General features: G+C 29.8%; 1 protein-coding gene across 1 annotated transcript in view; it reads right to left on the reverse strand.

Moving 5' to 3' along the window:
- Window positions 1-27,400, reverse strand: part of LOC130451739 (atrial natriuretic peptide-converting enzyme) — a 116,466-nt gene that overhangs the window by 65,221 nt on the left and 23,845 nt on the right. Inside the window, exon 2 of the mRNA XM_056790955.1 lies at window positions 171-268. Coding sequence (XP_056646933.1) covers window positions 171-226 — 56 coding nt within the window. The 5' untranslated portion in view covers window positions 227-268. The remainder of the gene's footprint in view (window positions 1-170; window positions 269-27,400) is intronic.

Consider the following 27,400-nt stretch of genomic DNA (forward strand, 5'->3'; position numbering starts at 1 on the left):
TCTGTATATGAAATCGATTTGTAATTGATATAAAAAAAGTGAATTTAGTTATTTACTATTTTCTTGATAGAGTAAAAAGTAACTTTTTGGGCAGAAACCCATAATGCGTGAAACAGTCATAATAAATTTAAACTGAATTAAAATTAATTGAAATTCAATCAAAGTTTTACCTTGGCCTGGATTTTATGTCTTCTGGGTCGATAGTCTGAAAGTGTCGGTCAACCATGTCTATAGCATCATTGTTTTTATTACAACAGACCTGTTGTATCTGAAACAAAGTTTTTATTATAAAATAGGTGTTTAATATTGAAATATTAGAATTTTTATTGTTTCCATGAAATATTTAATAACAATAATTGTGAAGATCATTTAGAAAATCATTTATATGAGCAGAACGATCATAGAAGTAATATAAAAATCAAATATAATATTATGTATATTATAGTACATTGTTTGCCTTCATTTGATCTTTTTAGGGAATTTGGGAACGCATTTAGCGGGAAAGTTTTTATTTATTTGTAGTTTTTTCAAGTTAGTTTTGTTTTCTAAAATAAAATCAGATGTATCAATTCACCATAGAATGTATTGATAACGAAAAAATAATCAGTCGTTCATGTAGAAATAAGATGATCTTTTCTATTAATATGTTTCTAGCCGCATATTTGTTCAATATATTATTTAGTTTCATGTAAGTAATGAAACAAAATATCACTCCATTTATGAAAATAAATGTATTTGAGTTAAAAAATTATTCCTCCAAAAATTTTCACGTGATAATAGTAGCTGCTGATTCAGATCATTATTTGGAAACAATTCAAAAAACGTCTGCTTAACCGGTTTGGAAGGTTAACTTGAAACAATGAAATTTTAGATTTGGTTATCGAGGAAAAAAGCTTGGAATCATATTAGTTTATTGAACAAGCTATTTTGAATAGCTCATTGCCCATGAATTTCTACAGTCAACGTTTGGACAGTAATTTTGAAAAATAATTCAATAAAACCAGCATTTCTTCAAATATTGTGAATTGATACAGATAGTATTATGGGTGTATTTGAAAACATATGAAGTATTTGAATTAGGGCGCTTCAGTTCATTACATTCGATTACATTAGAACACGTGTGCTTTTCGTTGTCCAGTGCAACATTTATTATCACATCATCCTCCAATTAGACTGCGTTACGTTACGTTTTACTGCCTCATTTGCCATATCTATCTATTCTGATTGCATCCGCTAATTTTTAATTCCTAAATATCCTAAATATTACTTGGTGAAAACTGATTTTAGTAAACTTCCGAAATATCATATTTAGGATGGTTTGAAAAAGCTGGAAACTTGCTGAACTAAGTGTGTAGAGTTATCAAAAGATTATAAATTGATTAGTTAAGTTCTATAATACCGTATTGTATAATTCAAAATTAAGATCTATGGAAGATTATGATTTATTAATGACTGTTGAATCATTAAAATTTTTTGTGTTTTACTATTAATTGTCAGTGTCAATATTATCAAATTTCGATAAAGATTTAAATAAAAGACGAAACGTCATTTTTATCTTTCTTTCAAAAATTATTAAAAAAACTTTTTTAAAACGGAAGAGACCTAAAATCAAGAACATTTAGATGCATTTATATATATATATATATATATATATATATATATATATATATATATATATATATATATATATGTATATATATATATGAAGTCCAAATTAAATGCAGACAACTTACTCCATACAATCAACACCTACACCACGCCTGTTTTAACGTACTTTTTTGAAATACTGAAGTGGACGAAAGCAGAGCTAGAGGGTATTCAGAGGTTAAGATGAACAATGATTACGAATAACAACAATCACTATCCGAATTTATCCACTATTAGAACAACTTTGATCGACTTTGTTAACCTTCACTTTTGACACTACGTGAATTCTTTCAGAGAAAAACAGAAAATTCTGCCCTATATCGAATTATATCCAAGGCGTATAAGGATTACTCAACCCTCAACCTTGCATCGCCAGAATCTAACGACACAAAAGCACTACACGGTAGACATCAGCACGACCTCTACCAGCCACGTGTTGACAAAGAAGCTTCATATAGATGGCTTAATAACGGAAATCTGTTTCCAGAGACCGAAGGCTTCATGTTGACTATCCAGGATCAAGTTATTAATACGAATAACTACAGGAAAAATGTTATTAAGGATCCTAGCACTCAATATGACAAATGCAGAAAGTGTCAACTAACACCAGAAACTATTTAACTTATAACATCTGTTTGTAGTGTGTTAGATAGCTAATACTGACTATCTACATCGGCATAATCAAATGTGTAACATCATCCACCAGAAACTGGCTAACGGGTTCGGTCTTCTGAAAATTTATACATCGTATTACGAGTAGGTCCATTTTCACCGATAGACAGGTAACGAATAACAGCCTGACATCGTACTGGTTGATAGTAGAGTCTATTAACGTTCTCAACAAACACCAGGAGAAACTGGCTGAATACGCGTATATCACAATTGATATTAAACAGATGTGGCACAGCGAAAATAGTTCTAGATATTATATCAGCAACTGGTGTCATGCCTAAGACCCTGTACGATAGCATCGCCAAACAGGGATTACCAAAAAACACCTACGACGTCATTCAAAAGGCTGCAATATTGGATACTTGCCACACAGTACGCAAGTTTATCCTTTTGATACTTTATATGTGCTAAATGTTATCAGCCTTAAGCTGAGTAGTGCATAAGTCTTTCGCATAATATATAATAATAATAACAATTTTACAAGTCAACCGATTAGCATAAAACCTTCATCACAACATCGTAATTATCCGAATAATGCACAGGTGTTTGGTTAGGTTAGGTATTTGGTCTGAATAAAAATGTTTCCCGACCAAATCAGTTACCTGTATATAAACTTTGTAGACCAGAGCTGATGTCTGCTACATTAAGAAATTTTAATCATATTCTGAATTAAAGTAATGAACAATAATAGATGACATAATAATCAATATTTCTGTCAGTCAGAAACAACAACCAAATTTCGCGTCAAAGGAACCGTAAAACAATGATTATTATAACGCAAAACTCAAAACAATTGATTCATTTGGAAACGATACAGAAACAGACGCAGATGGAAAACAAAGAATTACAAAAGCGAAATCGAAGAGATTAGGAAGAGAAAGAAAAATTATCAATATCAAATTACGAGATAAAACTAAAAATGAACTAACTCGAGAAAAATTTATCTTAGAACATAATAAATTCCATGGCAAAATAAATAGAAATCACTCCACACTTTTCAAGAAAATAATAAAAAGTAGAAAGAAAGAAATCAGGCACATGATGGCGAAGATATTAATTTTCAGAGCAATGTTACTACATTCACACGCTATAAATATACTGCTTATGTTAATGATATATTTCTGGAAGTCAATTAAAAAAAGAAAAAAAAATATAATTAGAGGAATTATTATTACAGCAATATGTTATTTACATACATAGGTTTGTAATGTGAAAGTATGTAATGAATATAGGAATAAAAAAATTGAAAATAGTGAAAATAGTATAAATAAAAGTGATAATAATGAAATAAATAATATATTTGATTATCAAATAATTCAATTACAAATAAAGCCTTATATACTTATAACAAGCGGTGAAGTAAATGATATTAGGAATAAAAGAGAAAAATATATGAACAAAATATAATTCAAAGTATAAAAGAATTTATTGATCCTAAATAATTATTTGTTTGTTCATTGAATAAATGTTGTTGAAGATATAATGACTATTGAATAACAGAGAAAAAAGATGGAGCATTATCATGTATACAAAAATGGACATAGACATTAATAAACATAAACATTCACTTAGTGCAAAATATTATTGACCAAACATGTCAGAAGACATAACAAATTTTGTTAGAAAAATGAGACTGACAGAAATCCTCCATTAAAAAGTTCAATTCAACCCCATTCAACAGCTACTAAACCATTTGGTCATATAAATATTGATGGTTTTAAAATAGCAAATCATTCTTATCTAATAATTTATTAAATTAATTTCATCATGTATTACCATATAAAACAACAACCTATTGTGGATCGGAATTCAAAAACAACGCCTTTTTGTACATCACATAAAATTGAACTGCATTTTGCTACTGCAAAAAAAGATGATAATTCATATTTGAACAATTTAATTTTAATCTAATTAACATTTTTGATATCTTAGAGGTGATAATTCATTCTGTTACTCAATTTACATGGTTTCAAATAATTAGAGGACATATTAACAATCCAGTCTCTTTCGATATAAATGCAATTAGTGATATGTCATTATAATGAGAGAAACGAAAATAGAATTGATCAACCCTCTCATATTTTCATTTTTATTATAATTACCTAAATTTAGAAAGGCAGAAAGAAAATACTTCTAGCCCTTTACCAAAAATTGAGGATGGAGTATTTAGAAGTAACGTAAATAAATATCTTGTTATTATAAACTAATTTAGGACTGAGTGAACTTATATATTCCATACAAACTTTTATATATTCTATAGATTTAAGATAAGTTGATATACAGATAAAAAGTCAACGCGACATTTTTATAGTATAAAAAATAGTAGAAGATAACGCTACAAATTTTATTTCGTACCATACCTTCGCCGAACAAATTATGGTAAAAATAAGAATTTTAATTATTACTTGAGATAAAAAATCAGTAAATATTTATTCTCAAATTAGGTCAAAAAAGGACTAATAAATGCAGTAGGAAAAATTGATAAATGTATTTTAGGAACTCTTGATTCAGATGATGAAGAAAGATACGATAATTCAATAAATATTTTAGAACAAAATCAAAAACAAATAAATCCAGAAGTTAATATGTAAATATCTTTACATAAAAACTTGATTGATCTTCTTAATACATCAATAACAACTTTATGGATCAATCAACAAGAACAATATTTTGACATATTATTTTTTTGGGCTCTTAAATAACCTTTTTTATATTGAAATACCAGCAAAATCGTAAGAGATGTGTACATTTTTTTTCCTTAAAGCTTTTTATCTGGATTACGGAAGGCGTTACGAAAATTTTCTACTAAGCAAGTCCAAAATATTTTTCAGTCTTCAGTCTTCTATCTATCCTAAAAAGGGATGATTACATTATATATATATATATATATATATATATATATATTTCTTCAATTTCTTATTTTTTAGACTTTTTGATATGTTTATGCTTCTAAATGTTCTTGATTTTATGTCGATTGTGATAAGAATTGAGTTTTTCATTTGTTTTTTGGTGTTTTTTTTGGTTTTAGTTATATTTTAAGGTTTGATATTGTTTTATTGTTGTTTGTTTTCCAATTTATTTTTGAAATTAGTGATAATTAAAATGAAAAGGATAAACAGATACTATAATCAATTTAAACAAAACAGGAACGAAACATCAAAATATAAAACATTTCTCCTTACCATATATAAAAGGATTTTCCCAACAATTATCGAATTATTTCAATAAATATGATATTAGTATGTCATGAAGGATATAATACATTATACAAATATTTTACTAAATTAAAATCTAAAAAACCAAAAAACAAAAGAAGTAATATTATATATCAAGTGCCTTGAACTAATTGTGACCCTGTCTACAGAGGGCAAACAACTCAGTATTTAGAAAATAGACTAAGATGTCATCAATACGATAAAAAATAGAACTGCATTAACGAACCATGAAATATAAAAAAACCTTTCAAGATTCAAAAATTCTTGAAACGGAATCTAACACACTAAAAAGGGTATTTTTAGAAATGGTTCACATTAATAAGAACGAAAAAGCTATAAATGATAAAAAAGATCTAAATAATTTGAGTAAAAAGTATAGTTCTATTATGTGAATTCTAATGAAACGTCAAAATTAATCTTTCTTTTAAAAATTATCAAAAAAAACTATATATATATATATATATATATATTGCACCAAAATGTTCTTGATTTTAGGTCTCTTCTGTTTCAAAATTAAAAATTCAAAATATATATATTAGCTGTTTTTAATAAGACAATTAATGAAATATAATTATGTGTAACAGTAAGATTTATAAGGAATAATGTTTTTCTTCTCTACATTTTGGGAAGGCGGGCTTCAGTTTTCGATATTCTGGTAGTATTAAGTTTCATGCCGTATCTTAGTGTTTTCCTCCTTTTTTTTTTGGTGATAAAGAATATTACTATATATTGCCGTTGCTCTCAATAGTACTGCTTTCTGTATATTTTTATGAACCCGTGGACCGATGTCTATTCTTGTGAGGTATTTTGTGAAACTCTTTGTTGTTATTGCTGTCCCTGATATAACGAAACTATCAGTACTATTGAGATTTGTTTTGTTTTATATTTTTTTTAATCCTATTGCTAGTCATGTGTAACTTTTTCTTGACCCTTTTGTGTAATGTTATTATCGATCGGTACTATTTTATTTTTTTTTTAAACGACTTCCTCACACTTCTCAGCAATTTGCTGGGAAACATTCACCACCTCTGCGGAGTCCTGCTCAGCAGAGGGGCTCGGACGGTTGGAGTGTCCTTCTTGTCGTCTATGGCCCCTTTTGTCACTTATGGCATCGTTCCTGGAACATACTTCATGAGTGACGGGCTATCAGTGGTTTCCTTTTACCCTACGTCTCCCTTCCCCTCTCGGGATTAGGAGTTAGGATTTCCAGTTCTCTGAGCTTTCAAGCATCTTCTCTACAATGTTGTCTGGAGTGAGCTCGCATTCCAGCTGTCTGCAAGTCCTGTCTCTGACCTCTCTCCACTTGTAGCATACGAAGATGGTATGTTCGGCAGTGTCTACGGCGGCACAGTATATACATCTATCCGTGGTGTCTTTTCTGAACCTTTTGGCATAACATCGAAAGACGCCATGTCCTGTTAGGACCTGTGTCAGGTAGTAGTCTACTTGGCGGTGCTCGCACTTAACCCACGGCTTGATGTCTGGTATTAACCTTTTGGTCCATTGGGCCTTTACTGTCTCACCTTCTGTACTATTTTAGTAGTTTGTTTATTTGCCAGTTTTTATTGACAATCATTTTGTCTTGTTTATTGTGCGATACTGTGCCTATTTAGTATGGTCCTATCCGAGTATATTTTCTAATTTCTATAATGTTGGATTGTGTGTATTTATAGTATGCATTTTCATTAGCCTATATCTGATTCATAACTCCTGATAAACGATTTTTCTTGATGCTTTGTGTCTATCTATATAGTATTCTGCAACCTTATGTAATGTGTTCTATTGTTTCTTTTATTTTTATCATACCTGTCAATGATACATTTTTGGTAATTTCTTTTTGCCATTATACCACTTGTATCGCTGTTATAAATCTTTCAGTTACCGAGAAGACTTCTAGAGATTTTGTTATTTCTAAGATGACTACTTATATATGATTGACTTTGAACCTTGTTAATTTCGATAGGAAGCAAATTTCGATCAAAATTTTGATAAATAGAAATTGTGGTAAATTAGGCATGTTAAGTTAAGTTAATAAGTTTCAACGCCTCATGTATCATAATCATGGATTCTCATATATATTACAAATATTCGCGAAATCAATAAAATAAATATGATCGGGTGCTAAACAAACTTTATGATTAGAAAATGTAACAGTTGTCAACAGTAATCCATTTGATTAACTACTGATCAAGTTCGAATTGAAAAATGGAAAGAAAAAGAATAAATGAAAAAAGATATAGTTTCTTACAAGTTAAAAGCAGCATCCAATCATATATCTGTCTCTATGCAGCCGAGTCACAAAAACATACATTGTTTGCTAATATTCCACACATGGAAATGGTTATCAATTACATTCATATCCAGAGACAGAGCCGTCTCTTAATTGTCAATATCTTTCCAGATATTGTATTAGGTCTCTCATTTGCATTAGTAAATATCTTCTAAAATAATTCTTTAGACTGTAATTTACGTTATATTTGATACATTTCAAAAAGCAAATTGCTATTCAAAGAAGTTTAACAATTACTTGTTTTATATGAATGATTCTAGGGCGTGTCAGTAATATAAAGGCTTCACATTTATTCGCCCAAAACTATATCTGTCTAGGAGCTCTGTTCAGTATAGAGATATGTTTATGCTACGATATAGGTTATTTGATTCGGATTCAATTTTTACACAGCAAATGACTATTTTACTTGACAAAAAAATATATGTTGGTATTGAGTTAACTATAGCTGCTAAAATCTATGTGACCTTTAAAGAAAATATAATACCATAACACATATTTACATACTTCTAAGCGAGCATTCAATGAAATCAGCCTATTTATGTACTTACGTCTAAGAAGCGCTTAAATCTTGAATTTTCGCTCATCCTAATAATAATAAACCTCAGGAGTGTGTTTAACAATGTTTTAGTTTCGGTTAGACATTCTGTATCTCTTTTCTTCACAAAATATATGCATGGCTGGTTTGAGTTCAGTAAGATTATTGTTATGAATCGTAGGAAAGATGCGTTGAAATGCGATGTTTGATTCGTGCTTACCATTTAAATATGGTCTTAAAACTTCGGTCGGTATTTGAAAAAGAATCAAATTATGCGAAAAACGAACAGAATGACAATTGTACAATGAAGCTGGTCCGAACAAAAAGCAGATATCGATTCTGTGTCTTAATGCCACATAAACTATATTTTCTGTTAGAGGCTGGTGATAGTTTGAGTATTACGAGGGCTTGTCTGGACTCATGTATAAAATTGGTGCCGTAAAGTTTAAATGTGGCTGATCTACAGATGCACACATACACACTCAAGTGAAGTCCCCCCAATCGCTACCACACACGGAAATGTTGAAAAATCTTAGTATCTCAAGTTGCAAGATGGACGTTTGACTATCAGACAAATATTTAAAGATATTGGTATCTTCTACCGTATCGTACATAATATACTTACTTCCGAACTCAACATGAAAAAAATATATCTGACGATAGAAATCATTGTACGTAAAATAAAAAATTTAACTGCACTCAACTAATATCACCAACAATATAATTAAAACATAATTAAATGATAATATTTACTCAAATATGGTTAAAATTATATGGTTTAACTGGCAATTCAGTATATCTTACAATGATGAAGATTCACAAATTTGCAGAAATCTCAGTGTATGGAATAAATTTTCATATCTAGTATTTACTGCATTGCCTTATTATTTTAAGTTACTTTTGTCATGTGATCAACTGAAAAGGTATTTCTAGATTTAATGAGAACTACTTAAATTGGGTAATGTTCAACTTGAGCAATTTAGAATATTTGATTACCAAATAATGTGAATTATTCTATCTCTTCACCTTAATTTTTCTGAGAAAAAAACTTTAGTTCTCAAGTAAAGATTACAAATACAAGAATTGGAAGAGACATGATTTTGTTATTTCTTACTTCTAAGTAATTTTCTTGGTATAGTTAAGCTATACTTAGAACACTATATATCTAGAACGGTATCTGTAGTTGACAGTCTGTTTTTCAATCCAAAGATTTATTACAAAAATATTGAATTCGACCTATAGAGATGTAGATGAAGCTGAGGGTACAACCTTAAAGCTGGTAGTAATTACCTATCACCTATCAGCATTCATGTAGAACCAATTTTAATTTCTGCATGTAAACCAAATGATTTCAATTACTTCTATTACGAATTTTTGCCGTTATTAGGATATAAAATTAGAAAAATAACTAGAATAAGAACAAAATTTCTCATTGAAAATCAGAAATCTCATTTTAACTTAATTTTCCAAAATAGGTTATCTAACCAATTGAATGAAATGAATATTTGGAATACTTGCTGATTGGGGTAAAAAAGTCGAACTCTAATAAAAAGGAATAATAGTAAAGTAAAAGCTGGATGAATACTAAATACTCAGGTTCGAATTTATATTTGCTACATGTATTAAGTTTATACTATAATAATGAATATATTATTTTTTCCAATTAATATTAATAGTTCCAACACATGCTGGAATTCTGAAGCTCAAGAATTATATCAGTTGCGAATACGGTTAAGACACGAGTGACTTTAAAATAATACAGCGACAGAAACAAGTATGAAAAAAAAATTCAGTGAAAATACATAGATTAATATAAATTAATGATAACAACTACTCACAACATCTAAAATTCCATGAGTATTGTAATGTTTTTATTATTTATTTATACGATCTCTAATCGTAGGGTAAATTAATAGACACTGTCTCTCACGTTCCTAATTTATTTAAATACCTTACACTACACCTAAATAATTTATATAATTCACTTATCACTTGACTAACTTAGATAAATTTCTTCTGCCTAGATGACCTCCCAGATGGCTTCCCGATAAAATGTCGTGTATCTTCTTCAGTATCTCGGCTACTCTCGTACTTGTAAATACTGGCTGTCTTCTCTTCACGGAACCATCATCATTCTCAAGGATTCTTTCTACAAGGCCCTCTTACAGGGCAAGGGATTACCATTGACATTTCTTGTCAGGTAGATCGCCAATTTTTTTTCTTCCATTGCCTAATCATTTTTAGGTGAGGATCATTCTCCTGATCTTCTTCGATTCTTCTGGGTAACCAGTCTTCGTTGACCACTGTAGTTCTCTAAACTACAGTTTCCTTAGATTCGGCTTCATTGCACCGGGCACAGTCCGCTGGGTACTGCATCCAGAAAAAGTGTTGGCTTTCCGATGACCACAATGGTAGGAGGTAAGCTTATAATCTTGGTTCGGTGCTCTCCCCTCGTCGGCGATCCGTTTTTGTTTCCCCTATAACTGTACTTTGTTATTTGCGGAAAATCCGGGACGCTTACACGATTTGCGTACATGTCCTGACTTACTAAAATTCCGACATTTGCGCTTCCTCGGCTTCTTGTTGACTATCCCTTTAACAAGTTGACGATCTTATCCTCATTATCCTCATCACATTCTTCTTATATGGTTGTGATCTTGTTATATGGAGCCATCGAGGCTGGATCATATTCAAGAGGAGCACTCAGAGCATCTTTTAAGGTTTTAGGATGATGAATCTAAATGTCATCTCCATATCATGATTGCTCAGGCCATCATCAAGTCGGGTAATGTATATTTATTCAAAACTTGAATGGACCCGATAATTACTGACGCATTGGAACATGAATATATTAGAGAGCCAAATAACTTCCAAAGAGGACAGGGCACTATCACATCATAAAAAGCGACAATTTTTAAAATAACATTTTTCAGTGCTTTATTTTGGCAGAGGGTTTGTAATAGAAATGCCCGCCAGATCACTACTTCTGTTACATTTATTTTTGTAGGCACTTTTGTAAGGATTTATTTTTGTAGAGACAGATCACCGGATATATCGCATTTGGATTTCTTTTTATGGAAATAGATCTTCAAAGCTCTTGAATGCGAGAAAAACTTTGGAAATACTTTTCATGCAAGTTTATGCGTGTATTCAAATTTTTAGGTATGTTTATAGTAGGATTTATTCGCATTGAGTTTAATTAAATGAATAAAGTTTAGGTACAGTAGTTAGAAATGATCCATTAGGTCCAAAATTTACTGCAACCTAGTAATAATTTTTCAAATGAGAAACGCGAGAATATGTTCAACTAACACTAGAGGATTATAAGCAGTTATGGAGTAAAGTCAACATTCAAATGTTCGAATACTTAAAAAAATGCGCACACCATTTTACATGTGTTGCGCAATTAATAATAAAAAAATGAAAATGGTCACCTTGTCAATTGCATTCTGAAGTCATTTATATATTTTTAAAAATAATGAAATCTTTTACCAAAATGATTAACAAATCAATCGAGTCGAATGAGAACCTTATTTATTACTTGAATACATTTTTTGCAAATTTTATTACATTTTCAGATATTTGTTTGAAGATATTTTTATTCTATTTCTTACTTTGGGTACTCCGTATTTATAATAAATTAGGCTGAGATTACTTCTAAAAGTGGAATTTAAAACAATAAATAACTTTTGCGTTTTTTCAACATTGTATTAATTCGAATGAACTTGTTATAATTTTTAATTGAAAGAAAAATTTTTAAGTTCAAAAACTGTAAGATCAGTTTTGTTCTTTATATTTCTTCATTGAAGTTGAATATATATTCTTCGGATATTTATTTTGAAAGTCATTCATTTCATGTGAAAGGACGAAATTAATAAAATCATTATTTAGCAAATCTGGCCACAAGCCCACGTCAACATATTTCTCAAACTCAAACAAATATTTTCTAAATTTCTTTCCACCTCGGTATAGGTATTACCTTTCTTCTGCTGAACACCAATTTCGTTTTCAGAGGAACCAGAGGGTAATAGACAATACACGGAATACACCGACCGAAAACAAGCGACAGGGAATTCCCCGTTCCGTTTGATGGATGCGAACACGGGTCGATTGATCGTAGTGTTGCCAACCTTATGATCGGATTTTTTAAATTCTAGATAATTTTTATTATTGACAATATTGTCTATTGGTTTCAGTTCAGTTGGAAATTTAGTCAATAGTATTCAATAAAGTCAAAGAAGTAGGATTCTCTGTTTTTGTTATCATGTGTTCTTTATGGGTCAGTTTAATCTAACGGATTTACCAGAAACAGCATACGAGGAAACAGATTTTCGTTTGTAGTGATAATTGTATACTACATAGAATACACAACTAGATCCTTTCTATCTGTATACACATTTTAGTCATCAAGATTGTGATGATTTTGATCATTACATTGACGGCTGATTGAAAATCCGTGGCGTTCTTTTTTCTTCTGATGTTATCTATAAACTTTTTTTGATCGCTAGTCATCCACGTAACTAACATTGCAGAAAATTTGACACACAATGTATACAGGAAATTAACTAGTCCAGTTTTTGGTGTCCAGAATCAGATTTTTATAGAAGGAAAATAACTGTTATAATTTATTCATACTAATAATTATTATTTTTGCTCTCACAAGAATATCGAATTGTCTCACAACGAGATTTAGTATTTTTTATCATTAGTACTAATAAAACAGCCAAATAATATTTATTGTTCCATAGATACAATAATTATATTTTTCGGTAATCAAATTTTATTTTTAAAAAATTTATTTGATACCAAAATTACAATTATTGAATGGTTACAATTAATCTTTCAAGCGAATTAACTATAAACATTGCCAAGTTGTTTACAATAATTCATATTTATAATAAAATAAATGCTGATGAAGTGTTTACGATATTTAATACAATTGCGCTTTATGAAAATGTCCTTAAAGAATTTTCTTCATGTAACTCGATATAATCTATCATTAGTCATTAACAATAGGCAACAATTTGCCAATTTCAAATAATCAAAATATGAAGAGACATTTGCTGGATATAGTTTTATTATGTAAAATTTTTAAATTATAAAATTTCAGTGCAATACGAATTTTCAGTAATACTGGAAATATTTTATGTTATTTCGATGTACATGGAGAAAATTCCCGTTAAATTTTGTCAATAAAATTTTATCATATCGTGAAATCGAAAACTGATACGATTGAAATATAACAAAACAAATGAAATCGTCTGCGTAGAATAACAAAGGTGTTGACAAAACCATGGCATGACTATCCACGAGCAAGCTGCTGAAAGCGATTTAATAAAATTGATTTTAACATAATATACGCTCTGTAAAATTTTAATTAATATAAACGTCGCAGAATATTGACTTATAAGTGTTGTTGGTCAACTCCAAGTTTTAATAATGCTGTGTAAATAAGCACCTATAAAAATTACATTATGATTGTTGTCTGAAAATGTGGGTTACTAACGCCATAATTAATAGCTGTATATGAATTAATAATGATAAATACGATGTACATAGTTATTGTCTCCAATTACTTGTTTTTATCTTATATTAATGTGATTATAAAAGACCATAAATATCCTTATATACTGATTTTATTATTTATAGTTACTATTGTATAAGATGAGATTTAGTATTTAAGCAGTTTGTACACTGACCCTGGGATTTTTAATAGTTTGAAATTCGTTGAGTACGCTATTATCTGATTATTGAAAAATCTTCATTTATGTTTTTGCCTAATAAATAGTTTTTTACAAAGTTGTGAATCGAGTTATTTAACTGCCGTTGTCATATTGGATTTCCAAAATTGTCGCGTATCGAACTTAACAGAATACGCAGACATATTTCATCAAGATGATTTGCTATTAATCCTCACAAATAAAATAAAATTGATACAATTTTCGAAACACCTGTATATACACGACCATATAGATACCCTCTTATTTGTAAAAATAAAGCTAGGAAACAAATAAAAAAGATGTTCGACGATAAAATAATTAGATTTGTTAGATAAACTCGGTAGATGTCAGTATTTCACCACTCTTGATCTGGACAGTGGATTTCACTAGATCGAAATGTATGAAAATGGCATTGAGAAAACGGCGTTTATGACCGAAAACGATCAATGGGAGTTCCCAAGGAGCATCAGCGACATTTCCACGTGTCATAGTATGTGGTACCCAGAAAAAGGAACATTAGGTTTATCTAGATGATATAATCATATTTTCAACGTAATTGCAAAAACACATTGATCGTTTAAAAAAATTTTTTTAGTGACCTAGAGAATCGAAGTTCAAAATTCAACTCGATAAGTCAAAATTCTTAAGAAAAGAGGTAGCCTACATAGGTCACATTGTTACACCACACAGCGTAAAAGCAAACCCTGATATAATAGCTATACAAAATTCCCCAATATCATCTACTACTAAACAAAGATTCTTACGATTAAAACAAAACTTTTGACTGAATGCTTGAAAAAAGGAGCAAAAATCGTATATGATCAAGAATTCATCAATTGCTTTGAAATATGCACTAATAAACTAATTAATGAGCCGATTCTACAATATCCTGATTTTTCCAAAACTTTAAACCTTACAACTGATGCGAGTAATGTCACTCCTGGAGCTTTCCTTTCTCAACGACCTATTGGTAGGCCGTTCTTGTGGCGACAGATGTTTAACATTATAACTGACCATAAATCACTAAAATGGCTTTCTCAATAAAAGAAAAAATTCTAAATCCACTAGATGAAAATTGAAACTTGAAGAATTCAATTTCAACATAATATATAAAGAAGGTAGTTTTAATTCAAATGCTGACACTATATCATGGATTGGACTCCACACTATGGAGACGAATCCATTTCTGGCAACAATTGGATGATATTCTAAAAGTTGTAAACTCATACAATAAATAAAACCTTGAGCTTTTTAACTATGATCGACCACAACATAGTAATGACAATGACCTTATTGACCAATACTCAGAAAATATACCAATCCCTGATATACGAGAATGTATTGATATCTAGCCTAGACCAGTTCCATGCATAAACAAAATATTGCGATACCATAGCAACGAACAATTAGAAGTGTCAGTGTGAGGTTTGATGTCAAAAAAGTAAACCAGAGTTAAAAGAAAAAAAGATGTCCACCGAAATTGTGAAAATTGAAAAGTATCGAGCCATCATCAAGTACCTGTATTTAAAAGGGTTAAGAGATAAGCAGATTTACGAAGATATGCTTAATACCCTTGATGATCAATGTCCTACGTATGCGACCATGAAAAATTGGACTACAAGCTTCAAAAGAGGTAAATTTTCCATTGAAGATGATGACCGATCGGGAAGGCCAGTTTCTGTGTCAGTTCCCAAAAATATCGATGCAGTTCATGACATGATTTTATCAGACCATCGAATTGGGCTAAAACGGATATCTGAAGTACTGAATATTTCTTACGAACGCGTTCATCATATGGTTTACGTCAATTAGGATATGAGAAAAATTGCTGCAAAATGGATCCCCAAATGTTTGAATGTTGACCAAAAGCGTGCAAGGGTAGTAGCATCGCGTTCGATCTATGCTCGATTTGGAAACGATGTAGACTTCTTAAACCGAATTGTTACTATGGATGAGACTTGGGTACATTTCTACGATCCAGAAACAAAGCAATAATCGATGGAATGGCGACAATCTGGTTCTCCAAGACCTAAGAAGTTTCGTCTCCAAAAATCTGCTGGAAAAGTTCTTGATTCAGTTTTTTGAGATTGCCATGGAGTAATCATGATTAATTTTTTGGATAAGGGTAGAACAATAACTGAAGATTACTATTCGACATTACTGACCACTCTAAAGGAAAAAATTAAAGAGAAAAGACACGGAAAGTTATCCAAAGGTTTTTTGTTTTTGCAGGACAACGCCCCTGCACACTAATATCATGTTGCCATGCAAAAAATTCGTGATTTAGGGTTTGAATTACTGGAACACCTCCCTTATTCACCAGATTTAGCTCCGCCCGAATATCGTCTCTTTCCTCAACTGAAAAAAATTTTAAAAGGTCGTAAATTTTCTACCAACGAGGAGGTAATAAAAGCTGTGTAAGTCTGGTTTGCAGAGAGCAAGAAGAAACATTTTTTTAAAGGTCTAGAACAGGTTCGCTGGAATAGATGTATCCAATTAAGAGGAGAATATGTTGAGTAATAAAATATTTTGACATTGAAGTTTTGTTTGGTTCTATAGTAGGTTAAGAATTTTTCAATATTTCCTGGTATCATTAACAAACGACAACACAGACAATATATTCCTAGAAACACAGGTAGATAGAAATACAAATATCGAATCTGAACAACAAACCAAAATATCGACAACAAAGAACTTGAAATTCTTGAAAACAACAATGATGATAATGATACTATACATTTTAATAAAACACACAAACCCACTTTTAAAATACCTACAATAAATATAACAGTAAATTACGGACAAAACCAGATAATTATTATTAACGTACTTCATTTACTAGTTACACCTAAAATAAAAATTTTCTTTGAAAATAAAAAACGTACAAATCTTTAATAACAATTCAGAATCAAATGTAATTCACCTCATAAAAAACTATATCAATACAGATAGCTTTCATTATATTTATTTCGAGAACCCATAACATATTTAAAAAATTTCTAATAATCTTGCAAAAATATTTTTAACATTTTTCTATAAAATTTGAAAGTTGTGCCAAAAAACCAACAGATATTACAAACTCAAACCACGTAAAAGTAATTATACAAACTTATCATGAAGACTCAAGACAATAATTTCTGGTACTACATGAAAACTTCAATACAAATTTATATAAATAAGTGCGATATTTGCCAATAAAGCTGATATAAAAGGAGCTCCATAGCAATTAAAATTAATCAAACCTGAATAGCAATGAGACCATTTCAATATTTATATTTAGATACGTTTGCTCTTGAAGGAAATAAATTCCTCATAATGATTGACACATTTTCAATATATACTAAAGCATAACCTTTTAATAATTTATCCAGCACCGGAATCATCAATAATTTGATAAGCTTTTTCCCTCATGTAAAGTAAAATGGTAAATTGAATTTCATTATATAGAAGAGATGGAATTATATCATCTACATACTTTCTAATGAAGAATAATTTGAAGAGTAAAACAGATAGAACAAAGTCCAAAGTATAATCTACTACATAATCTGCTAATATGGGGGATAATGAAGACCCCATAGGTGTTTCAAAAATTTGTTTTTATTATTATGAGAGGAATATGTATTATTAAAAATGAATGTTATTAATTCTAGTAGAGTTTCTTTATTAAGTTTCACTGATCCCAATTCTAGAAAGCAGAAATCTTACTCCAAACCCCCTGTTTAGTTTTATATCTGCCCATAGTACTATTGAACCGGTACATAGAGTTGTGAAAAGATATATTTAGCTCTGGAAAGTATCCTACCTCGCTGCAACAACAAAATAAGTATGAAAATATTACCAGTTAATACGAATAGAAGTTATTCGGCATTCGATCTGGTTACCATCAAAAAAATAAATATAGACATCTTGATTATATCTGAGCCTAACCGTCGGGCAATACAAAACAGTAAAGACTAGACATATGACATACAGTCTGATTTAGACTATATACAAACTCCAGGTCATACAATAAATAGTTGCGATGACTTACCAAATAAGGGACTAGAGGACTTAGAGGTAAGATATTGACAGATACTTTGTGGTGGACCCATATAACCGTAGAAACAAAAGCTTCTCTATAATAGATTAATAATTACAGCTCTCAACAAAAACGTTCGAACAAAACTTTTAAAGATGGAACGTTAGAAAATAGGACAAACAAAAACTTGATTTTGGAGCATCGAAAATAAGACAATAACGACTTGTGCTGAAAGATTTTCCATTCACCTGACGGATATTTTTAAGAAGCAGTGTATATTTAATAGTAAACCAGCCTATTAGTGGACAGGAGAATTATCACTTTTGCGCATGGAATGCGTGGGAGACTAAAACCGCAAAAACAAGGAAATGGATTGAAGTGGAACTGAATCAGGACATCTGAGAGATGGCTATATAATAATCATAAGAAAAATAAGCGGGTACTCTTCATACATATTTGTAAATGAATACGGTGAAGAGCGTAGTGACCAAACTGTTCACATATAGTCCATACAAAAGTTGACTTTCAAATTCTAGGGTCAGGTTACATACCACCAGAAGTTTTCAAATTTTTGATAGAAATTAATCTAGGCTTGACTAGAGAAGAGTTTCCAGAAGAATGGGAGAAAGCGCGTCTTGTTTTACTCGGCAAACCTAATAAGCTACCTCAAAAACGAAATAATGAAAAGAATCTCTTATAAATAATTCTTTCTTATCCCTTCCAGACTGGAAGCCGGAGGTAACTTAGAGGTAGTAACGATATGCAGCGGAGTACCTCAAGGTTCAGTTCTTGGACCAACGCTGTGAAACGTTATATATGACGACCTTCTTAGGCTAAAATTACTTTTGTAATGCCATTAATAGACTATGCCGATGATGATCACAGAAAATAATGAAGATACCTTAATGCATAAAGTCAATCCGTCAATCCAGGCCTGCTGGTTATAACTATAATAGTAATATATAACTATAACTAGTAATAATATTAAGGTGTGTGTCGTTACGACCATCGATTTTGTAACAGTAAATCAAAACTCAATGATTATCAATCTGAAAAATTAAGAGGTTGGATATTTGAAATTGAATTTCCTAGAAAAAAATTTTTTTTTATTTCTATTTTTTAAAAATTATTAAAGAACTTATTTTGAAACAGATGAGACCTAAAATCAAGAGCATACATTAAAAAATTTATATATATATATATATATATATATATATATATATATATATATATATAAATTTCTTATTTCTTCGACCTTTCGATATATTAATAATTTTAATTGCTCCCGATGCTCTGTTTCAAAATAAGTTTTTTCTATAATTTTTAAAAGATAGATAAAAATTGAAGTTTCGACTAATTTTTAGTCTTTATTAAAATATGATATTGACAATTTGCATATTTATATCTATTAATAGATCACCTACATCATGAACATAAAAATAAGAATAAAATCAAAATAGAAATTTGTTCTAATAAGAAAAATAAATTTTTTCCTTGTTTATTACATCTCAAATATGTGGCAGTACTTAATCAATCAAATTATTGGTAGTTTTATTATAATTTATACAATAGAATTATAAATTTGACTTAAATTATTTAGGTCTTGTTTATCATTTATAGCTTTTTCGTTCTTACGAATGTGAACCATTACTAAAAATTCTCTTTTTCTTGAATTAGATTTCATTCCAAGAATTTTTGAATCTTTATAATTGAATGTTTTTTTTTTTATACTTCATGGTTCATTAATGCCGATTTATGTTTTTTATCGTATTGATGACCTTTTCGTCTATTTTCTAAATATTGAGAGGTCTGCCCTATGTAGACAGCAACAGAATTAGTACAAGGCACTTTATCTATAATATTACTTCTTCAGTTTTTTGGTGCCATCTTTCATATTTTAGTTTAAACGATCGTTCCCGAAAACCTAATAGTTTTAACTCGTCGTGGGAAACCCTATATATATATATATATATATATATATATATATATATATATATATATATATAGAGGATATAAAGAGAGGTCACGAACTTATTTGTGGAAGTATGCTGAAGCTACTGAAACTATTTTGTTTTCTGAGATGTTCGGCAAATTTACTTATCATCCTTTACGAGTTGAAAACTATATCAATTTGGTCGAAGAGAAATACTGACAGAGAAGTTAGGACCATTTTTTCCAAATTTTATAATTTGTGAATCATGGGTAGTTTGTGACATGTAATACTTATTTCTTTTGACTTATGATATATTAGAATTAGTAAGAACCAGATATATTTTAGAAATACAAAACCAGATGGTTACATATGCAAAAATTCTCTCATACTTAATATTTAGTATTCACTTTCGACAACTGGTAACCCAAAATTGACATAGTTGAGAACTTCGAGGCTCAATGATATGAGAACGGGTAGGCATATTTGTAGAGCAATTATTACATTCTCACCATTCTACTTCAGTTCGGGAGATTTGTGTGGGGAGAACAACTACGGATAATACTTCTCAACAACTATAGAAATACTTTACATCAAAAAACATAATAAAAAATGGGCACATAAAACTATTGTTCCCAGTTTGAAACATGTTCAATTCTAACAAATAAAACCTATAATTAAACATCATATAACATTTTGGAAAATAATATTGCTCATATTTTGTTGTTTACAAACAGAGATAAGGGCAAATTAATGGAATTAAATCAATCATTTTCCACGAATTATATATTTCGACACAAGAAAACTCTATTAAGTTCATAAAATCAAAACTTAATTTAAACTATTGAATGAAATAACTTAATCTCTAGTTAATTCATCTTCATTCATCTATTGAATTCATACCTACTTATTTAGCAGCATTTCTATTTATATTGAAAATATTGCTGATTTCATGTATATACAAAATATATTGTTTTTTAGGTATTATTTCTTTTTGCGATTTAATAATTTCGCGTCGCTTATAATCTTTTATATCGTAACTCCTCCATTCCTGAAACTGAGAAATAATGGAATTATTTTTCTGTTCTTAATTATCGATTTTCCTTCTATGATTTCTACATTAGTTGAAAATAATTCATTTTCCTCTTGAATGTTGCAGTTGTTTGGAATACTAATGATCTATTATTCTTAAATACCGATCTGAAGAACATTTAGATAACACTATAGTTACCAAATTAGCAAAATCTAAAATTTCGTTATTAGTCACTTATTCAAAACAGTTTCTTGAAAATTCACAATAGTTTGTAGAAGAACGGCCGTTTAAAAAATCTATAGTGAAGGATTGGACATTCTTCTTTTATTATAATAATTTCTTCTGGCCAAGTGAGGAATGAATATTTTTTGGTTTTAGACAATAGGGTGGAAAGTGGAAAAATTCAGCGATTTGGGATTTTAGTATACGTATATGGATAGTAAAAATTATTTTGGATTTGGGAAAGGTTACTTGGGAACCCAGTAAGAGAAGATATGTTAAAATATTATGCAAAATGTACCTGCATTCTCAATTTTATCAATTAATATATGTGTAGAACAAAATGTAATATTATCATTTTAAGTTATTAATTTATTTATTAATGATATATGGAATTTTTGTTGGTTAATTGATTAAATTTTTTGTGTGATAATATTTGCATAGTTACTTCTTGAATTATCTGTTTTTGATTTTATTGTGAAATATTTATTGAATTATCATATCTTTCTTCATTATCTCAATCAAGAGTTCCAAAAAGTCATTTATTTATTTGTCCTTTTGCATTTATAATTCCTATTTTTTTCTAATGTGAAGGTGAATAATCTACGAATTTCTATTTTTATATTGAGTATCAGTTAAAATTTTGGATCTTCCTATCATTTGCTCGGCCAGGTTATGGTACGAAATAGGATTTGTTGCATTAGCTCCTATTAAACTATTCCTCATACTATAAAAAATACTGTTTTCAATTTTCTATTTGCTTATCAATTTCTCTTGAAACTATGTAATGTATAAAAGCATGTCTGGAGTAGATAAGTTTACATAATTATAAATTAATTGGTAATAACAAATTATTTATTTGTGTTACTTGGATATCTTTCGTCTTGCATTTGTTGTAAAGCAGTAGAAGTATGATCAGCGTTACCAAATCCAAAAGAAGCCTTAACTGAAAAAATGGAATGAAAGTACAAACGATTTGAATACAAGTGTGAGAGACATTCCACAACGGCAAGTCATTAGTCACGACACTGTTCAAGGAATTCTTTAAGAATCACTTGACCGTAATTTTCAAAGAAATCGATAGGTGCCGTTCATTCAAATTTATTTCAAAATCACCTGCCAGTTTCATTAGAAGTCCCACTCAATATTTGGCCACAAATATTTTCAGGATGGTACACCCTCATCATACTCTTCATAATAATGCGTCTATACGAGATCATCTCAAAAATGAATTTTGAAAAAGATTAATCGGAAAAGGGACGAGTTGAATAATTTAATTTACAACTTTGTGAAAACTATTTATTAGACAAAAAAAAATAATTTAACTTTTCGTCAATAATCCTAATAGCGCACTCCACGTATGTCAAACTATTAATAACGCGGTATTCGTGTACAAGCTCCTTTAAATACTAAATTTTATCGTTCACCAAAGCTATTATTAATTATAGAAATGGATATTTAGGATAGTTTATTCACATTAATATAAAATAAAAGTAAGTAATTTGATACGTTAATTGAACTTTAAGTGTCCAAGGGACACTTGGAATCACTTGAATACTAAATTATACGTTATCGTATACAATAAAAACTATAAATTCTGGTAGACAACGGACATTTATTGTCCTTGACAGTCATATTAATAAAAGACAAAAATTAGGTAATCCGAGACGATACGTTAAAGGAGGGTAAAATAAGGGACACTTTGTCTCACTTATATGATTAACATTTCCTAATGGCTCCCATCAGGAGTGGTGAGATAACTGCTCCCTTCGAAAATTCAACTTAGGTTGCATCCACCGACCATTTCAGTAAGACAACAATAATAAATTAGTATCCATACACTGGACCTTGAGTAGATTTCTAGTAGAGAATTTGATTCAGGGCCATTGTCGTTGATTTAAGATTTTAATTTAGCTTGATTTCAAATAACAATCTGGTGAAATATTGGTGTCGAAACTTACTTATTCTAGGATTTGGCAATCCAATCGTTTGTCTTCTTCCAATCGCTCGAGGAATGGACGATTCAATGTCTTGTAGTTCGATGTTCTCGCAGTACTGATTTGTCGGATAAAATTAAGGACAGAGTTTGTTCATATATACGTTGTGACAACTGTTTATTTTTTTAAAATGTCTTTGAGGAATTATTGGTTTTAACCGATATTACTTACCAATTGATATTGGGTACAAATGATAGTAAACGAAATTATCGAGTGAAGTTATAGGTACGTAACATGTGAATAATTCTATTATTAGAAATATAGCTATTAATTCTCTATAGATAATTTACCTTATCTAAATTTCTTGGAGATACAATTAATTTTTTGAAAAGCGGGTTGACGTCCCAATAATATACTGAATTATGATAATAATCAGGAATTGAAAATAATGAAGGTTAATTAAGAAAATCTTAGGTATTTTGTGAAAGCCGTTTTAAATTGTCCATGTGAATTTTTGGTTTTGAATTGGTCTAAATTGTTTTGTGCGTTTACCTTTTATTATTGCCGTTCTATTGTTTTTGTCTTTTGTGAACTTTTACATATGTCTTTTGATTCTGTTGAGAAATCTCTGGAGCATCACGGTTTTTATTAATTTTCTCAATCCGTTTCTGCTTTTTATTTGAAGTCTTAATCAATTTTAGTGTATAGTATTTTAAGTCTTTCTTTGTGGTCTATTGGTCTATGATATAGTCATTAATAAGAATTTTTTCAATATCTAGGTTAAAAGGATCATCAGAGTTTTAATGACCGTTAATTACGTCTATAGGTTTTTTTGTCGTTGAGGGTATTGCATTTAAATTAATTGGTGTTTTGAGAGATCATTGGATATATAATAAACTAATATATTCTAGAATTGTTGAATGTAGTCTTTCAATAATTGATCTTTGAGATTGGGGACGTTGTGGGCATGGAAAATTAATTTCAATTTTAAGCAAATTTAAAAGTTTTAGTAAAGTTCCAGAAGTTTTGAATTGGGTCCCATTGACGATTTAGATTCGATATGCTTGAGAATATTTTGAAAATGTATCAAACATTATGAGGAATTTATTTCCTTCAAGAGCCAACGTATCTAAAATAAATATTGGAATGAGCTCGCTGCTATTCGGGTTTGATCCATTTTAATTGCTACGGGCTTCCTTTCATATTTGCTTTTTTGGTAAATGTCGCAACTATTTATGTAAGTTTGCATTGCAAATTTTCCAGAAGTAATTGTCAAACATGTGGTTTGGCTTACCTTCATAATAAGTTTTTTTAATTTCTTTCACGTGGTTTTCGTTTGTAAGAACTATTAGTTTTTTTGTGTACCTTTTAAAAAATATAGAAGAATGTTTGGAATATTAGTGCAAGGTTACTAAAAATTTTTCAAATTTGTTGGGGTTTTCGAAATAAAATATAACAAATGCTATCTAGATTGATATAGTTTTTTATGAGGTGAATGACATCTGATTCGACATTGTTATCAATGATTTGAGCAATTTTGCGTTTTTTCTTTCCAAACAAAATTTTTATTTTAGGTGCAACTAGTGAATGAAGTACATACTTATAATTATTTGTTGTTGTATTAGTTTTGTCCATAATTTACTGCTGTATTTATTGGATTTTGGTTTGTATTTCTGTCTACCTGTACTTCTAGAAATATATTGTGTGTGTTGACTACCGCTTTTCTTGAGAATTCGGAGTTATCCAGTAGAAAAAAATATATTAAATATGAATAGTGTACCTTGAAACGGATGATTCTTCTGTTACACGTCGGTTCGTAGGTCCAGAAGGCTATTAGGACTATCAACTCTATTCCATAGTTTTATAAAAAACGTTTAAGATAACTACAAATATCAAACTTTTTAAAATCAATATCCTATAAGACATTTGTATGACTCAATTTTGTGTTATGTCGAACAACAAATCAATTTAATACCATAGATAAATTTTGTAACTCAATTCATTGGTTGATATAATTAATGTTGGGAATACAGACAACAAACACATGAAGTTTGGTAGCTTCTCAAAATATTAATATCTAAGATCTTCAAAGTACTTCATCTGAACAGGATATGTTCGTTCTGGACCGTGGGTTTAAATGAATCAACAAATTCTTCGATCAATCCCATTATCTAAACAATATGTAGAAACAAAAGGAATAATTGGTTGTCAAGTTAATATGTTATAGCATCAATTCTAATTTTTTTGTTCTTAAATATTCCCTTGTATTATGTGTTACGTGTATGTTAAGTGACAACAAACAAAAATTTTTGTATACAATGCTGAATCAATACTGTCCCTATTTTCGGGAGGTAAAGTTGTCACATGCCGACACTATTTACTCCTTAATGCTTAGAGAACGAGAAACTTTGAATACATATTCTTACATAAAACACTATTATAGATCAAAGGAATAAATTATTGTAAACGACTCCATTGCTCCACATTTTTATTTGATAATAATTTTTCGGCTTCAATCAACATTTTGTGAGATTCTTTTAACATATGAGAAATCCCCACAGCCATATATAAATATTTCTCAAATGTCAAAACGTTCTGATTACTAATAATGGTCATCGGTCGATCGGAATTTAATAGCTACGTAATGACCTTTTTATTCTACTGTAACTGTTAAATTATTTTGGTTGATAGTACTAAAAACTACTACAATTTTCTCCTGTAGATATTGAAATTTGTAATGACACATATTTCATAAATGATTTGCTGCTTTTTGCACTCATCGATTGTTGACATCTTGCTCTTTGTAAGCTTACTTTGATTCTATACAACGACATATATTTCTATGGTTTGAATTGTGACACATACTTATAGGAACTTAATGCGAATGATTGATAAAGTACAACGAAACGTTTCTATTTAATTACACTTTTTTACCACAAAGGTGTTATTAAGGTTCAAGATGTCACTGGAAACACACAACATAGAACTATAGAAGATAGATAAATATGTTGATGATTTGTTGACATCCAACGTCATTATGAAAGATGTTTTTGATTTTAGGCTTTAATAGGAAATCATTTCAAATAATCGGTCATTATCAAAATATGACTTGACATCGACAACTCATGCAATCAATCAATAGATCACCTATAACATAAATATCAAAATAATAATAAAACTAAGATAGAAATTTGGTTGAACAAAAAAAATTAATATTTAGCAGCCACTATTACTACTACAAGGAGCATTGAAATTTTGCTTAAATTCCTTATGTCTTTTTTATTGACATTGACAGCCTTCTCGTATATATATATATATATATATATATATATATATATATATATATATATATGTATATATATAAACATAAAATTTTAAGGAGTAGGCAGATTGAGGCCTTGGAATCAACCAGGGAAAAGGGGTAATTCGTTGCATGGAGTGGGTAGATTGACACCACGGTATCGGATCACTTCTTATCAATGAATTATAATAACTGAGATTTGTAGTGACTTTGGGTTGTATAAATTCTTGTAAAAATTTTAAATTCATAGGATTCAAAATCCAATATTTAAAGTAACGTTGATAGAAAGATTGATTAATTGAAATATTGATCCTGGTTATTCAAGAAATTTTTATCAATTTTTAATTGGTTAGATTATGAAAGACGTTGAACTTTTAAAGGTTAGATGAGGTTAAGTTGCAGTAAATGATGTTCAATATTGTTTTGCTAAATTTTGTCCAATTGGTATTTTTTAGATTCCATTCTGGGTTTGGTACAGCTGAAGGAAAATCGATAGAAAATATGACAACCTCCCTCTCAACATCTTGAACGACGGAAGACCAACAAAGCTCGATTTACACTTTGTGCGAACCAGCTTTAGCACCTACATTCACCTGGGATGTAATACCGTATTTATTTGGAAGCGATCATTTTCCCATAAATATTTCATATTCATCTAATTACCCTTGAAACAATAGTTTACCAAACCCAGAATGGAATCTAAAAAATGCCAATTGGACAAAATTTGGCGAAACAATTGAGACTAAGATTAACACTACAGAAGATATGTCAATCACAAACGTAGAAAATCTTATAGAAACCTCCACTATTATCTACTATTATAGAAGCAGCAAAAACACACATAGGATATAGTAAAATATTAGTAAACCACAAAACCCTACCT

Source organism: Diorhabda sublineata, chromosome X (assembly GCF_026230105.1).
Source record: "Diorhabda sublineata isolate icDioSubl1.1 chromosome X, icDioSubl1.1, whole genome shotgun sequence".
NCBI lineage: Eukaryota > Metazoa > Arthropoda > Insecta > Coleoptera > Chrysomelidae > Diorhabda > Diorhabda sublineata.